The sequence below is a fragment of the Henckelia pumila genome, unplaced genomic scaffold (genome assembly GCF_033568475.1).
Source record: "Henckelia pumila isolate YLH828 unplaced genomic scaffold, ASM3356847v2 CTG_477:::fragment_1, whole genome shotgun sequence".
NCBI lineage: Eukaryota > Viridiplantae > Streptophyta > Magnoliopsida > Lamiales > Gesneriaceae > Henckelia > Henckelia pumila.
The window spans coordinates 216,124-232,063 of NW_027331840.1; the positions used below are offsets into that span (position 1 = coordinate 216,124).

Here is a 15,940-nt window from a genome sequence, read left to right on the forward strand (position 1 = left end):
ATGTTGTTTGTGCTCATATTACTATTACATTATTAATCAATCATATTAGCACACCGCATATTGGCAAATAATATTGAGAAATTACTATGAAGTTAACCAAAAAAAAGTAAAAATGGACCAAATATGATGTGAATTGCGATCACGTGACTAGTAAAGTTTTGAATTAGGTGAAACGATGGAATGGAATGAATTCTTCTTCTACGTACGTACAAACAAACACGTGTTGCATATATATATATATATATATATATATATATATATATATATTCAGTTCGAATAACTTAACTAAATCAGATTTGGTAGCGACCTAAATCCTGTCGCGTTATTTGTCACTCATAATTACGTGCTATTTTATATTAGCCAAAGTTTTCTAAACACATTTTGGATCCTTTCTGAAGGAACGATATTCTATCTTTCTCGTTTCTTAGATTTTTCAATAAAACAATTAGTAATTCATATATATATTTATGAGAGTTGATATTTACACTTAATTTTTTGTTATTTGAACCCCATTTGTGAATAAATTTTTATTCAACTTTACACATGAAATGGAGTGTAAATAACACAAAATGAAGTAAAAATATCAACTTCATATATATATATATATATATTAAATTTACAGATACTAATTACATATAAAATTAATTAGTTCAATAATACAAAACAGGTTTTTAGGAATAGTACTGCTTCGCTTTCTGAATCTTACTTTGAAAACGACGCAACATAAATTTTGTTGGAAATTTATTACATGTACATATTACATGTGCTTCTGTTGCTTAATATTTTTAGTTTATAGATAGATCTAAACTTGCAAAAGAAAACATAAGATCTAAATCTAGAGAATTCAATTTGTGATGTTAGACAGTCGCACAGATCAAATGATAGCTCGATTTATATTTAGAGTATAAAATAATACTTTTGCACAAAATAATAATTTCTCGTAGAACGAGTCGAATATGACACATAAAAGTATTGAATTGTAAGGCAGTAAAGCCTATCCTTATTCCAAGGGCAGTGAAATCTCGGGTACAAGACCACCAAAATCACGGATAAATTTCTTCATGAATTGGTGGTACTTGGGGGTGGCTCCTAAAATCTTGTCCCATTTTTTTTTCCTTTAAATTAAAGAAATTCATTAAACCGAGTCCAACAAGATTACATCAGAAATAAAAGAAAGCGAATATAAAACTTTACGTTCCAAATCAGTCAAGAACCTACTGTCCTAAACAAATAATGAGCAGTTTGATTCGTTAATCTCTTATCAAAAACAACTTAAAATTTTATAAACGCAACCAATTTAAATTTCTATTATATTATTTTAGCCGACACTGTCTTCTATGCCGGGTTTGTGTGGGGCCCGGGCCCCATAAATGGTCAAGATTCACCGGGTGATCTTCACCCGATGTAGCATAGTCCCTCCCAATATTTAGATTAAACTATGATATATATCCTATCTAGCAAAGCTCATAGACCTTGTCTTTGACGACATTTTCCTTTGGGACATGGAAAATAAAATTAAGATCGGCGACTTAAGTATGGAGCCTCACTATTTTCTGCAGGTGAGATATTACTCATTGGACAATCGGTCGTGTGCTTGTCTTCTCTTGCCTAAATTTAGTATTCACAAAATTCAACTTTGTCATGTGATTAGGAAACCATTTTTCCATCCACCGGGAAGGAAACCATTACCAAAGGGGATAAAGAACAATAATGGACAAATTCCCGAGCTCAGCAAATTAATCGGGATTGAGCTATCTCAACTCAACCAAACTCGAGCAGAGTTATCGTTGCATTTTCTAATATACCTGATATTAAAATCTCAAATTTGAAACCAGTTCAAAAGTCAATTGTAATAAATCTTCTAAACTCCCCAAAAAAATGTGGAGCTAATTAAGTTGGAATATTTTGCGACTTTAACAATCTTTATCCTCCTCAATTTACCCTATAGCTAAGTTCGGATATCGCAGGATATATGCGTGATAAGAATTTGCAAGTTGTACCAAACAAAAGTATTTTATTCTCTTTGGACGTACGCGTTGCGTGCTTATATAGGCCGTATTTAACGAAAAAATGAAAAATAAATGATGAAATAAAAAATACAAATATTGCATTTCAGTGTATAAACATCTACTAAAGAACAAACAAAAATTTTAATTTAACATTTATGTAATTAAATAGCTATCAAATGACAAAAAATAGAGGCATACCAATGGCAACTCACCAAATTTTCTTCATACTTAATATAACATTAAATTAATTATGGTAAATTCGACATTTGAATGACGGAAATTACACTAAAAAATCTCAAATTTAATAATATAGTATAGATATCTCATGTATATTGATAAATATACTTTGTTAGATTAAACACTAAAATACTACGCCAACGATAACATCTCATTTAAGTTATTACATACTTTGAAAAGTATATATATTGATTTAATTAGAGCTTTAGAAAGAAAATTATTATAAGATATTTGCTAGTTTTTGTTTTTGTTTTTATTTTATTTTATTTTATTTAGTTTCTGTTTTTATTTTTACTGTAATTAATTTAGTTGGGGCTCAAATTTCAAGAATTCAAAAGGACAGTTTGAGAGCGGTGGTTGTGGTCCTAGGATGAGCTGTGAGAATTCAGACATGACATAGGTTTGGACAAGCAACAAAGGGTTCATTGAAGCCTTCCAGAAAATCTAAGCTTATGCCATTTTCGTGTTCTTACCTTTAAAGACATGCCAAAATATTAATTTTTACCTTACAATATCTCACATAACCGTCCAACAAATGTATTCATTAAACTTTGTCTTAATGTATTTCTGTAAACAAGAATGTGATTGCCCATTAATACATCCTCTTGTCTTCCTATGCTATTCAGATGATGGGCTGTTCAGGTGACACGATATTCTCATCACTTTGAATCACATTTTCTTATCCACATTAATTTGTTTATTCCGCATTCTATTATAATTCCCCTATTTTTTTAACAGACAAATTAATGTTGTAAAAATGCTAAGCGACCGTTTAGACCGAAAGTTTTAGAAGAAAAAAAACTGTCATGTGGTGCTATAATTGTCACACAATAAATAATAAAACTAACAAAAATTTAGTTATAAACCTTGACGAAACCCCACCCAATAGACAAGTCTTTTGAGATTGACACATCATGAGCTTATAACTTAACATTGGTGCTCTCGTTGAGAGTCGGCGTAGCGAAAGGGATGACCTAGAAAACATGGGCGGAGGGACATTGTCCTTTGGGGGGCCAAGCCCCAATATATATATATAATCTTATTATTATTTTTTTGTTTTTCATTTGTCACAAAAAGCTCAAAATTTTCTAAATCGATCCAAAAATATAATGACAGTTTTTAGTTATTGTATGAATACTCCTTGTAGTTAATATCTAAAGTCTAATTAATATAATAATAGTAATGCATCTTTAAATTTTTGAACTAATTTTACAAAACTAATTATAAACATGATTTGGTGACTCCAATTTTTTGTCTCTTCCCTCCCTTCATCTCACTTTTATGTGAGGATTTTCCATCTTTCTTTATTATCTTGAATTCTAATCCACTTTTAAATTTTAGTAAGACATGTTTGTTTTAAACAAAAAAACTTCATTGATATTAATTTTCTATTACTAGATAAAATGATCATTATGATACAAAGTAAAACTTGAAATTGATAGATTTTCTTTCTATTAAAATGTGTCATATTTAAATAAATAATATTCTTAATGACTATTGTTAATATATATTGAGAAGCTAGTTGCTCAAAAAAATTAGTAGATTTTTTCTTGAGATGCAAGAGAAACGTTCTAAATTTTAATTTATTCGGAAAGTAACGATGTATTTTAGAATTTTTATTAATGATGGATATTGATTATTATTTGATTAAACTATAACGTATTTAAATTTTATTGTTACATATGATAATTTTTTTTTCATTTTTTCCAATATTGTTACTGGCCCCCCTCAATATTTAATATTTCTGGCTCCGCCCCTGCTAGGAAATGACTATCATCAAAGAAAAAGTGAGTGAAAACCGTTTAGAGTAGGTCGCAGCGGACGTCGACTTCTCAAGGAGTCGATAATGTTACAATTGTCTCACATTATTTAATAATAAAACTAACAAAAAATGAGTTATAAACTCTTGAGTCAACCCCACCCAATAAATAAACATTTTGGGATGAACACGTTTATAACCTAACATGCACACTAATTGTATGAAAAAAAAATGAAATATATATGAGAAGAGGTTATGACTTGTTTTATTTTTACCCGAATTTACTTGAACCTTTTGTTTTCCATTTTAGTAGCTAGTCTATTATCTATATTGTTATTATTTTGGTATATATATTAGGTCGTTTTAACTCCGATGACTGATTTATGCGCTTGGGTTTTGTGAGAATTGATTGGGTTTTGATATATACAAAAATTGGCATCAACCAGTCGCACTCAAACATGACAATCATTAAGCAAACGTGTCCCGATTTAAAATCACTTTCTAAAACCGTCAATATCAAAGTTATTGTATATTCAGAATCCAAATGAATATTTCTTTTCAAACCGAATTATCGAGAAAAAAAGAATCTTCAAAACTCATCGCCATTGGAAGGTCAACAATATTATAGAGACACAATTACATTAGCTTATTAAATTATTTTTTAAAAAAAGTAACATAATATTTTAGTCACCCCATGCTTGTAAGTGATAGCGAAATTAAATTATTATTATTTTTAAAAAAATTTATTAATAATTCTTTCGGCAATCCATTCCACTGCGCTGCGTACAAAAGTTAGTTAGTTATGGGGCAGAGGGATTTGCCGAATGTCCGAGTCTTTGCCCTTTCTTTCTCCCTAAAGACAAACTTCAAAGGACACCCAAATGGTCCTCTTTTTTTAAAAGCTACAGTTTTCTTACATTTTCGATAACAGAAAGCGCATAATCAAGAATCTAAGACAATCCTAAACTATCTTTCTGGATAAGGATTCTATTTTCCAGAATCATCACTTCCATTTCGGTTAATTATGCTTGTATATATATATCTTTCATTTATCTCATTATATCTATATGTGATGCGTCTAATCTGTATAATCGACTGTCTCGACTCTTTATAGGTATTTGTTAAGATAATGGGCGTTGACCCATTTCAACCCTAAAAACTAGCTTAAGATACGTAGTCGACTATGTGTTATTTAACTATAAGCAGTTCAACGTACAATAGTAGAACATGCATATAATATTATGTTACAATTATGGATTGAGATCTAACTCAACCAAAAAAAATAGTTTAAAAAAGATCGTACACGTCCATAAATGAAACTCTAAAAATTTTACCAAGACAACATAAGCTAACGGTATTGGATTAGTGCTTGAGCATGACTAGAAATAAATTTTTTTTTAGCTAAACGTTACGATGTTTGACCCCATTTCTGAGATATTTATTTTTTTGGCCCCCTTGAGAAATATGACACGTGGCAGACAGGGGTAAATGTGGGATTTGGAATGTGGGACCCGAAAGGTCATTGTCAACAGCAGACAGGATAGTGATGGAGCAAATGAAATTAGATCCTTTGGGGCTCAATATATATGATATCCCACTCTCCCCTATTTTGTTTAGTTGTCTGCGTACATTGAATAGAAACTTGTCCACCAAAATCTTTATTTTTTTAAGGAAAAAATATATAAAAATCACACCATTTACAAATTTAGAATATCATATTATATTCTAACCATACATCATATATATTCGAGTTTAGAAGAAAGAAATGATTTTGAATATAAAATTGTAATAATAATGGTATAAAGACAGAATGTCATTAAATAATATTCATGAAAAAAGTGATGGGTGTGGGGGCAGACACATTTAATGTGCTCACGTCTCACTTGCTCTAGCTAGTTGTGGGCTATGCATAAACATGTTGGCTTTTTAACAGTCACTCAATTATATTACTAACTTTTATATATTATAATAATAATATAATAATAATTACGTCACGAGTCTTTCTGAATTTTTTGTTTCCCGCATTTCAAAAATCATTTTATTTTAAAATATCATCCTATTATATTATATGATAATAATTTGGCAATACAATGAGACCATTCTTTCACGTGAAAAAAGCCTTTAAATGCAAATTAATGGAAGTATATTCGGAGCCCATCTGTGAGCCTTCTTGGGCTGCCACTTATCCTTTTTTTTCCTTTTCTTTCCGAAGAAAGAAGAAGGCCCACTTCAGTTGTATTTCCAGATTCGATCTGATAAGATCATAGCTTTAAAATCAGATTTTTAAAGATTCGAATCAGACTATAACAAAATAAAGCACAAGTCTCTTGTAAAATACCGTGAAACAATCTCACAAGAGTTTTTATTTAAAATAAATCATAATATTTGTCTGTGCCTAACATTAGGTGTTACATATGATACATAGATCAAAGTTCTAACATATAATTTCTTAATCGAATGATAAATTACAGGGAAAATGTATGATGTCAAGTCATTCTGTAAAACAATCAAAGTTGTTGAAATAATATACCTTACATTCTGTCAATGGTACTGTCGATGACTTATCACAAAGCAACCCCCCAAAGCTACCGTGAGGAGAAGAGCAATTTGGTATTCGGGCATGGTTTGGGTTGAAATCAACATTTCATACTTTACAAGGGCCAATGGGATAATTATTTCTCTAAGACTAAAAAGCTTATGCAAATTCAATATCATGAAAAACATTGTGGAAAAAAAAAATTAAAATACAAGAATTTGCTTTTCTTTTGAACTTGTTCTCTTGCTCTTATCTCGAAACTTATGTGCCTTTTACTTTAAATACTGAATAACTAAAAATAAGACAGTTTTTTTTGTTCAGTAAATTAGATAATTACTATTTAGTCTTCTTTTTTTTTAAAATACTAATGGATGTACGTTTACGTAGAATGCATTTAAAGCTAATCTTATAGAGATAAATTGGAATTAAAACCATAACAGTTTATTTAAGATAATAGGAGATAATTTAATGCATTAACTTCTTGCAAATTGTTTGCCAATATGTATCATCAATGCATGACCTAAAGCACCTTTCAAATTTTCAATGGAGCAAACAATCCATAGGATACCTCAAAACCACAAAAGATAACATTAAATTATCAACAATGGTCCATTCATAAAGATTCTGAAGTTCATTATTCATATTTCATCACATCACTAGTCTATTGATTTTAGACGCAATGAACATGATTTTGAAAAACGAAAAGCTCTGACAAATGAGTTCAGGCAACCAATGGAGCATCAAGAGAGTGGATGAGATATGTTAGAACCAATGCCAGCAACATGAGGAAACAAGCAATGCCCTGATCAACCGTTGTCCCTGTTCGAATGTACGGCCAAAAATTAGTAGATCATACATAACCAGACAGAATTTTTGCTTTTAAGTTCAACCACTGAGGTAACATGAGACACTTGACGAACTTTTACAAAATGCATTTGACAGTGTTGCACTGATTTTAGATGCGAGTTCATTCATGTCCAAACCGAAGTTGCTGCATGTTATGGTTCTATACTACCAAGACAAGAGAAACAGAATAGCTATGTTTAATTAAAGAGAGAAAGTCCATGTTACAGTTGCAAACAATAATAATGAGCCTAGAAGTATTTATATTCCATTGTAAGCAAAATAGAAAACTTAAGCTTAGAGATACAGTGTCCAAAATCTAAGCAACAAATAGAGTGACTTACAGGCAACAAGCAATGGCTAAGCCTGAAGTGTTATGAAGAGGAGATGAAACAAAGATGTGAAAATTAGGAGGGTGAGACTATTTTTCTGTATGTGTAATATATAAAATTATAGAAGCCTATGGGAAAATTTAAGGACGACGGCTGCCCTTGCCAGACCATCTTCGGTCCAGCTTACAACTGCTCTATTTCTCATATGTGAGACAAAAGCATAGCCTAGGCATTCGATGTGTTGATAGAACAAGTGAACAATAAAAAAAACTCAAGGTCTTCAATAATCTTCAGGATATATCAAGAAATCAGAGGGCCCGTAAGGGAAGATATCCCAAGCCCTTTTAGTCGGAAATCAATAACAGAAGATGAACTTCCAGTTCCTAAAACATTTTACGTTGTCATATAATCACACAAAATTTTACCAAACAATATCATAATTGCAAGCATATCCTCGTAACGAGCTTTTTTTAAATTTCCTTGCATTGTCCTTATGATAAAGTAAAATGTGAAAGCATTACATAAGATAATTAGCAGCTCTGGTTACAAATCTGTCTCAAGAACAGTTATGTATGTTTGTTTATCCACCAAATCATATCATTATGTTTGTGTAAAATAATACCTACAATCAATCCATTTTACACGACGGCATCATTCCATATTTCTCTGAAACTTTATAATTTCAGCTTAAATTTCAAAAGACAAGATTCTTAATTTCCAACTTGCATATAAATAATCAATGTGATCATCAAAATGTGGATTCCAGAGCATTAAATTCAGACAAAATGCCTCTTTATTATAAAAAAGTTCTCAAATCCTCCGATTTCTTTGTTGAGAAAAGACAAATAATAACAATGCATTCAAGATCTAAATTTTGCCCCAACCCTTTAAGTTCGAAGATCAACCAAGGAGGAAACAAGCAACGAAATCACAAAGCCCGTGCAGCATTTCTCAAATAACATCATATCAAAGCAAGAAGAGCCAATAAAATGCACAATTTATAGAATAATCTTCCCGTAAAACAACGTTCAAGAACAGCATTTCCAAGATTGTACGCGTTAAAAAAAAAAGAGGGGAAGAAAAAAGAAACCCACCATCACTTGTTGGAGAAGGAGCGGGGGCCAAATGCTGGTGGCCCTGAACAGAAGGCAACAAAAAGATTGCGAAAACAAAAGAAAACATCGCAAACACGCCGAATGAAACTTTGCAATTCATCTCCATTTTCTTTCCTATATTTTTTTTCCCTCTCTACCGCAGAGAAGCCCTTCAGAGGGGAATTTTGTTCCGATTTCCAAACGAACGGCTCCTGCGCGGAGAGAGAGAATAAATGCGTAAGCAAATAGCAAAATCTTGGATGCTTTTTATAAAGAAGATGCCAAGAATCGAGTGGCGGGTGAGTGCTGAACATTCAAACCATGTTATGTTGTTTTTTTTTGCAGATTTTAATGATATATTTATTTTGTTGTTCCAAAGTGTTTCTGTTTCCTTCACCATCGAGAAAATCCGTATAATTCGCAATAAATATTTTTTATTTTTTTGTATTTTTTTATTCTTTTTTTTGTTTTTCATAAATTATTATAACTCTTTCGGATTTTGAAGGGAAAAAAAGAAAAGGAAGAAGATAAATATGATTTTGCATAAAATCCATTTTCCTATATAATAATAAAGATAATATATTTTTTGAAACTATAAAGATAATATATTAAGTCAAAAGAATATTATTGTTTTTTTTTTTTTTTGCATATTCACACCCCGTTAATGAAATGATATCTTCGGGCTACAGCCTAAATGTCAAAATTTTTGATAACTAAGAATTTGACATAATTTTTTTTATAAAAGCAAAAAAAAAAAATTAATCGTAAGTTCTTATGTGTATTGTGGCATTAACAACTTTTTGTGAGTAATACAATGTGTTAATGTTTCGATGTACTTCCTTTTGAGTATGTTTGTATGATTTACTTTTTATTGATAAATTTTTCTTTTATTGAAAAGAAAATATTATTTGACAAGATCTACACACATTTTTATTAAACTCAATTAACCATGATAAAAAAATGTGCCCCAATTAAATATGCGTTATTTATTATTTTTAAGTGAATGACAATATGTGATGCAATGAAATAAAAAAGATTGGTTGCATTACGATATTTCATATCGAAATTTGTAAAATATTTTATATTTCTAGAATAAAACATGTTTCTTGATAAATAAATTCACAAATTTGGGTAAACGCAATTGATTTTCTTGCTTTGACCAAAAATGCGAAAAAACATTTGAGATCCTTAAAATTGTAAAATAAACATAATCATATTTACAATAAAAAATAATATTATTGATATTAAAAGTAATGATTTTTTTTTTTTGAATGATTCAAATAAAAAACTCTTCTAATAAAACTAACTCGTAAAATCAACGTATAATATTTATTGCCGAATTAAAATGATGTAGATCTCGTGGTACCATCGAAGGCAACCAGACGAACCAGGGATTGGTAAGGATTGGTGGGATCCACCTCGTGCTAATTCTGTATGCTTAGCCAGCACCACATGCTATGGTCCCAATCAAATTATTTGTCATTATTATTTTATTTCTAATCAATTAGTACGTGCTTCACCATACTAATTATCAGTAAACAATTAATTATATTTTAAAAAAATTATTAATATAATTAAGTTTTATCTTTATTACGCAACACACACATACAAGATAAACTATGTATGTATTTATAAAATCTTGAAATGGTTGACCCAAAGGAGACCTTATCTCATACGAGTTCGAGGCTCGTGCAACACTGAAGTGCTAGTGGACAGAACGGACAAACCTAAATTTAAAACAGTACAAACGAGAGGCGGGGCAGATACGAGGAACGGACGTAGATAGATCAAAAAAATCCAACACATACATCCGTTAGAATCGACAATGGAAGAGCCATGTGTTGCCAAGTCAATCATCATCAGAAACATACTTTTGCTTCTTCCATTTGTATGCTGCTTCCAAAATCTTGAGATTTGTCGTCTGTGTTTCTTCAGGGAAAAGGTAGTCGATGTACTCCTCGTACCTGAGAGTGATGATAGCATTAGCATCAGTTGCCAGCAAAAAGAAAATTCAATCAGCTGGGTAAGGTCAGCGAGTACAAAGATTTTGTGGCTCTCGAACCAAATTCAAATGCCTCTTATTAAACTTGAGAACTGTATAATAACGAAAAATTGGTAGCTTATTCATTGTTTAAAGAAAAGTATAACAAGTTACGTATATAACATTTCTGAAACACATGATGAATCGGTAGAAACCAAGCAACAGGGAGTAGAAAATATGCCAAAGGGCGGGCAGAAAATTTGAAAAGAACGGGGATAGGGAAAACTTATTATGGCAACTGTGTATATTTGCAAGGTAACCAAATTCAAATATCGGAAGTGGCACAGACAAAAGATAATGTACAGAGTGTGCAACACAACAAAGGGTTGAGAAGAAATGAAAAAGGAAAAGGCCAGTTGCATACCCTCCTGGACCATCCTCGGTTTCTATGTGCCTCCTCTTTTTGAGTTTCTTCGGAAGCTTGACACGGACCAAATCTACATTGCCAAGTTCACCGAAACAGCTTTCCAGGTTCATCCACTCCTCCAAAAGCATTGCCCTTTCCTCTTTTAATTCCGGAGCAGAAGTTCTAAAATAGCCAAGGGCTCTTTCAAAAACAGCTGATAAGCAAAGGAAAAATGTGAGGTTTAAGTTCACATTCATCAATGAAACATGCGAATTGCAGAAAATGTGATATTCTTACCTCGAGCATGCTGAAGGCATTTCCTCTTTTGTTCATTGTCATCTGAGTCCTGCAAATCCTCCATAGCAGATGCCTCAAACTTAGCATAACTAATCCACACCTTCAAGTGTTTTGTGCGGTTCAAAAGCCTCTCATAAAGGGCTCTAGTTCTTTCATATTCAGACTCTGATATTTCAAAGTCAATGTATGCCTATCAATGAAGAAAAAAGAACGACAACGTGAGAAACTAGTACTTCAAAACACACACACACATTTGTATGTATGTATATACCATAACAAAGCTATAAATGAAGAGGCATAAAAATGAGGCCATATCTTGGACAAACACAAGTAACACATCAATAGTAGAACGTAGAAGCAAGTTTATTCCCATAAACTTGAGTGGATTAATATGAAGTCATTCAGCAGAATGAATTGAAGAGCAAAAATGAACAGTCGGTAATGCTACTGCATTATCCAAGTACCTTCCATAAAACTTCTGGCATATCAAGTGCAGGCTGGTCAATTGCAAGCTCAAAAAGAGCTCTGGCACGCTCGGTTTCAGCTAAGGACCTTTCCAGCTCAGCAAATTTGCTCCAGGCATAACAATTCTCAGGTGACCATTCCAAATACTTTTCATACAATTTTCGACAGCGTTCAATGTTACCAAGTTGCAGCTCCATTTCAATGTACTTCTTAAATATCTGTTAACAAATGCAGGAATTTAGATAACAAACCAAGAGAAAAACCAGTAATAAAACAATCAGTGGCCCAAAACAAGAAAAAGAGATTGTATATCACAGTAAACAAATGAGTTCCATCATACCTTATCTTTGGGAGCTCTACCAATCGCTGACCCTAAAATTCGTCGAGCCCGATCGATAGCTAACTGACGTATTTCAAACTGTGCGGCCATCAACCAAATCTTTGCAAATGAAAATTTGTCGTGAGGAATCATCTTGAGACACAAGCTGTTTCATTTCATTGTCAATCGGCAATATGTTTGATGGATAATAATTCCACGCGAGTACAATATCAAGTATGACCAGGAAAAATTCAAAAGGAAGCATGGAAATGGATGCATAAATCTTTCTGCTCATACCTCTCAATAAATTTTAAGCTGACAGAGTTGACTATCAAAATGGCTTACAATATTTATTGGAATTAAAGAGTTTTTTACGCTACTTTCACATAACTTTCATTAAGCAAAGGCAAAGCAATTTCCTAGACACATCCTCCTTCAATTCACATCTAAATTATCTAATACCATAGTTGTCAAAAGCGTGAGGCGCAAAAAAGCGCTCAAGTGTGTTTGGGCTTAAAGCGCAAAGCGAAGCGCACGCTTTACGGACAAAAAGCGCAATAAACAAAATATTATCAAAATAATAAAAATAAGGTAAAGAATCTTTGCAAATTTGACAGATAAACATCAAATATCAAAATAGTCATCATCTTCATTATCCAAAGTTGCATAATTCCAGGCAATATCCTTTGGATTCGATGATGGAATTGTTGTGTTTGATTGTGACATGATTCTAACAACTAAAAAAATAAATAACAATCACAAATTATTGATTTAAAAAACACACACTTGAATACAATTTACAGAAATTCATAAAATTAGGGTTTATCTATTTGGACAGCAAAGAGAAGGGGTGTGGTAAGTAAACACCGGCAGGGGCCGCGAGCGCCGTGGCGAGGCAGAGCCAGAGCCGCAGGGTGAGGCAGTGAAGCAGAGCCCAGGGGGAGTGAGAGGCAGTGAGTGTCGTGAGTTTTGAGAAGAGTTTATTGGGCTTTTAAACGTTTGGGCCTTGCAAACTTAAAATTGCACCTTCAAGATGCGATTTTAAGCCTGCAAATAAAAAAAAAAATTAAAAATCTGTGTTGCTTCCATGAAGCGCACAAGCGAGCGCTTTTCGCCTCAAAGCGAGGCGCACTGAAGCGCTCGCTTCACGGACCTGCTGCGCCTCGGAGTACCCTGAAGCGCTAGCCTTGCGCCTAGAGTCGCTTTGCGCTTAAGCAAGTGCCTCGGTCGCTTTTGACAACTATGTCTAATACAGAAAAGAATAGGAAATTCTTGGCGTTGAGAATAGTTTCGTAATTTCGAGAGACCGGGGAACTTTAAATTCTTTTTTATAAAGTTAAATGAGTTCCACAAATATTGGGAATAAGCAACACCGTATAGGAAATTCTTGACCTTTGAGCCTAGTGACGTAATTTTGAGAGTCAAGGGAACTTTCAATTCTTTCAATGAGTTACATAAATTTTCAGGAATATGTGACTGCCTTGATGCGCACGGTTAAGTAGGTAAAATCCTGGGGCTCAAACTCAACTATGTCAAATGAACGGATGTGTCATCCAGATGCACCAACAGCAAAATAGTTATAGATTATTAGGCCGTGTTATCATTCTAACATCAATATCCATGATTTCAACTTTCATTTTTTCACCTACTATGAGACTTTCCAGTTTCCACATTCCAAACACAAAATCCTAATATCCTATACATTGTTAGAAAGACTCTTCACAACACATGGTAGAAACCTTCTATAATTCACACAGAAATTCACAGATAAGAGAAATATATAGTGACAGCAGAACCATAAGCCACATAAGAACCATCTAAAAGACCAAATTTGGTAATTTACTTGTAGACGTCTCTGGTGCGATCCACATTCTGGGCATCTAGCTCTTCGTATAATACATAATTAATCCTACACAAAACAAATGCGACCAGTCAGCATAGTTGATTCCGGAAGACATTATACAAAAACAATTCAGAAGCAAGCCTTACCACAAGTAGATGTATCTTTGCCAATACCGCTTCTCTTGTGCAGGTGGAATGTTTGCAATGGCCCTCTCATATATGTCCTCAATCTTGTTTTTATCTCCGACACTCTCTTCCAACCTTATATAATCAAACCAAGCGTCATAATTAAGTGGGTTTTTCCGAACCTCGTCCTCATACTGAAATCTCCTCTTGCCGACAATGGCATCCTCGATTCCTTCCCTATCACCATACTGTTTCTCAAAAGCCACAAATTTTTTGTAAATCTCCTCCGCTCTCCCCTTAGGAATATGATCCAAGGCATACTTATATATACACCTTGCTCTCTCAGTTTCTTTACACTTCTCCTCGAATTCCGCAAATGCCACAAACAACTCCTCCGCCTCCTCGTCATCGGCCAACTTATCCACAGCCCTCTCGTAACAACTCCTAGCGCGAGAAACATCTCCACTTTTAAACTCGAACTTTGCAAAACGCACCCAAGAACCTACTTTTGGGTGACAAGCTACGAATCTTTCAAATATCTTTCTTGCCCTGTCGACCTCATTATATCTCAACTCAAACTTAATATACGAGAGCCAGCCCTGTTGATCAGGCATCCAATCCATCCACCGCTCAAAAATTTGCCTTGAACCAGCCACATTGCCTAGCATCTCCTCCATATGTATGTATTTGTACCACAATTGATCGACTCTAGGCAACAACACAGTAGCCCGGTCCCAAACATTCCTCGCATGATTTATAAACTTATTCTTCATCTCGAAATCAGCATACTTCAACCACAATGTATGATCCCTGTAATCCACCTCCAGCGCCCGTTCCCAAACGGACCTAGCGCGGGTAAAATCCTTCTGGGACTCTTCCCACTTGGCATATTTCACCCACACGCTTTTATTCCACCGAACTCTTCGGATTAGGTCTTCGAATTCCTTGCGTTTGCGGAGGCGGTAATCTCCTAGCTCTGTGACGTCGGTGATTTTCTGCTTGGGTGGCCGGATTTCTGCTTCCTGCCTCTCACGGGATTCTCGGAGGATCTGCTCCGCCGTGATTTGGATAGGCGCAGGAGTCTTGTTCTTGACTCTGGTTGGCCGAGGCAACTTAACCTCCGTATCTCTTCGGGTTAGGAAACCCAAATTCGGGTCCGCATCCTTCTTGCTGGCCATTGGTGAAGACGGTAGGATTACACAGAGCCTGGATTACGATTAACTCAAGAGGTTAGTAGCAAAACAGTGCAATTGTTATCATAAATCTCATTCTCAGCCTAAAAATCAGTCATATTGCTCACGAGAAAAATCACGAGAGTTTGGGAAATTAATGGAAGGGGTGAAGTACTGTTTTAAAGGAAATTTAATCGGTCCTCACCTTCGAAAAATTGACTTTTGAGAGCGGAAATATAAAGCAGCGAACCGGTACGAGAGCAGAGAGATGGAGATAGAATCATAGAACGATTCACTCTGCAGACTGGAATTTAGGGATTAAGGTTGTGGGCCTATACTGCGGGCTTCTAAGTTTTGAATATTGCAAGTCCATGGGTCATGCCCAATTTTATTAAACAATGTATAAAAATATGAAAAATAATTTATTTTGAAAATCGGTTAAATCTGTTAATCGATTTTTTAAAATAAAAAATCGAAACCGAACCGATTTGACCAAATTTTTTGAAAATAAAAACCAAAATT

The 15,940-nt window shown here is 33.7% G+C and overlaps 1 protein-coding gene across 1 annotated transcript; it reads right to left on the reverse strand.

Annotated features, from left to right (window-relative positions):
* Positions 1 to 10,386: 10,386 nt before the first annotated feature.
* LOC140872739 (uncharacterized) lies at positions 10,387 to 15,714 on the reverse strand. Its single transcript, XM_073275623.1, has 8 exons — positions 15,624 to 15,714; positions 14,268 to 15,452; positions 14,122 to 14,187; positions 12,300 to 12,444; positions 11,959 to 12,177; positions 11,495 to 11,684; positions 11,216 to 11,411; positions 10,387 to 10,774 (listed from the first exon to the last, which is right to left on the reverse strand). The coding sequence occupies exons 2-8, from the start codon at positions 15,422 to 15,424 to the stop codon at positions 10,660 to 10,662; spliced, it is 2,088 nt and encodes a 695-aa protein (XP_073131724.1). The 5' UTR covers positions 15,425 to 15,452; positions 15,624 to 15,714; the 3' UTR covers positions 10,387 to 10,659.
* Between the last annotated feature and the right edge of the window lie 226 nt (positions 15,715 to 15,940).